This window comes from Triticum urartu, chromosome 7A, assembly GCF_056163025.1.
Source record: "Triticum urartu cultivar PI428250 chromosome 7A, HENAU_Tu73, whole genome shotgun sequence".
Lineage (NCBI taxonomy): Eukaryota > Viridiplantae > Streptophyta > Magnoliopsida > Poales > Poaceae > Triticum > Triticum urartu.
This window is the reverse complement of record NC_141879.1, coordinates 328,074,522-328,076,098: the sequence shown is the minus strand read 5'-3', so window position 1 is coordinate 328,076,098 and position 1,577 is coordinate 328,074,522. Positions and strand designations below refer to the sequence as shown.

The 1,577-nt window shown below is 49.3% G+C and overlaps 1 protein-coding gene across 1 annotated transcript; it reads right to left on the bottom strand.

The window, feature by feature from the left end:
• Positions 1-761: 761 nt before the first annotated feature.
• LOC147959506 (uncharacterized) lies at positions 762-1,322 on the bottom strand. The gene has a single exon (XM_087532693.1). It carries the CDS (start codon positions 1,320-1,322, stop codon positions 762-764), a length of 561 nt encoding a protein of 186 aa, XP_087388819.1.
• Between the last annotated feature and the right edge of the window lie 255 nt (positions 1,323-1,577).

The following is a 1,577-nucleotide window of genomic DNA, read 5'->3' as shown; positions in this document are numbered from 1 at the left end:
TAATCCAGCATCATTAGGGAACTGGCACCTTGTGTGTAATCCAACCTCATTTTGGAAAAATGATCTCAAGGTTAACCATACTTCCCTCCTCGCAGAAACTGCATCCTGAGATGAAGTTACTTCTTTTTTAGATCAATACTAGCAACCCAGATCCATTTAGTAGAAGCCAGATAAACAGAACTGGGAGAAGTGAATTCAAAAGGAAAAAAAATAAAAACAGACTACAAGGTGAGAACACGCACTTCCTACATCAAGCTAACAATGAAAGCATTAGGATGATTAAGACTTTTCTTATTACACATCAAAGAACACGAGGCTTAAGAGAAACAGAAACTACAACATATACACATCGAAGAACACGAGGCTAAACGAAAGTAATTGAAAGGTTGTTACTTACCAAAGCTCGTTTTACAGGTTCAGTGTAGCTCCTCTTTAACTTTCCACGCTCCTTGAAGATGTCCCCAATATCCCGTGTTTGGTCTTCATTGCTCCTCTGCATGTTCGCACTCGTGGTTTTAAAATCTCAACATGACAAGAAAAATATACTACTAGTAATACTTGCGCATCATGTGGGAAACATTAAAGCACTCGTCTGCCATGTTAGAGCATATCCAACAGAATCGCAATGCGCGGTGCTTTAAAAAAGCGTTTACAGCGCTGAGATCGAGAAGTAGAGACTAGAGAGTAGAGACTAGAGAGTAGAGACTAGAGAGTAGAGGATAGTTCTCAGAATAGATAGATGAAAAAAATAGATTTTTCAACTACTCATCATCGTCCAACTCCTCGGTGACGTCCTCCTCCGACGTCTGACTGTAGGCGTGAAGATACCGATCGCCGTCAGATTCCCAGGGCGACGCTGCTGCTAGCCTCATGTTGAATTGAGCATCCGCTTTTCGCCTACGCTTGTCCTCGCGATAGGCGGCTCGCTCCGCCCTCCTTTGAGCGTAGAACTCGCGCTCGTTGATGATGTCCTGCGGGAAGCATTGGCGCCACAGCGCCATGGCTTCCTCGTGCATCTCGATGATGTCGAGATAGTGCTCCCACCTCTGGTTGTCGCGACGATCCTCGTCGGTGATAAGCCGCGGCAGAGGTGCGAGCTCCTGTGCCCGCTCCCACGTCAGCATGTTGGGGAAGTTCAATGTTCTATGAGGCCACCGGAGGCACCACGCTGCCACGTCGTACGTGCAGGTGGCCTTGTTGGCGGTGTCGAAATTGCCAAGGCTGAGGTGCATCCTGCGGAACCGGATCTCGACGGAGAAGCCGCCAGAGGGGCGCGCACGGACGCTGCGGTATGCCCAAGTTTCCCGGCGACGCGGCGGCATGGTGGCACGGCGGCGGCGAGGCGAGAAAGAGTGGGGAGTGAGCAGTGGCGAGGCACAGAGCGAGGAGAGAGCGGTGGCAAGGCACAGAGCGATGGGAGGGCATTGGATTTTATAAAGTGCGTCGAACGCCGCGCACCAAAACTAGCGCACGCCCGACCGCTTTTTCCCGCGCGCGCAATCCTTTCCCGACGTCTCTGCTATCTCTACTCTCTTCTCTACTATTATATTTATTTTATATTTAATATTTATCTCTCT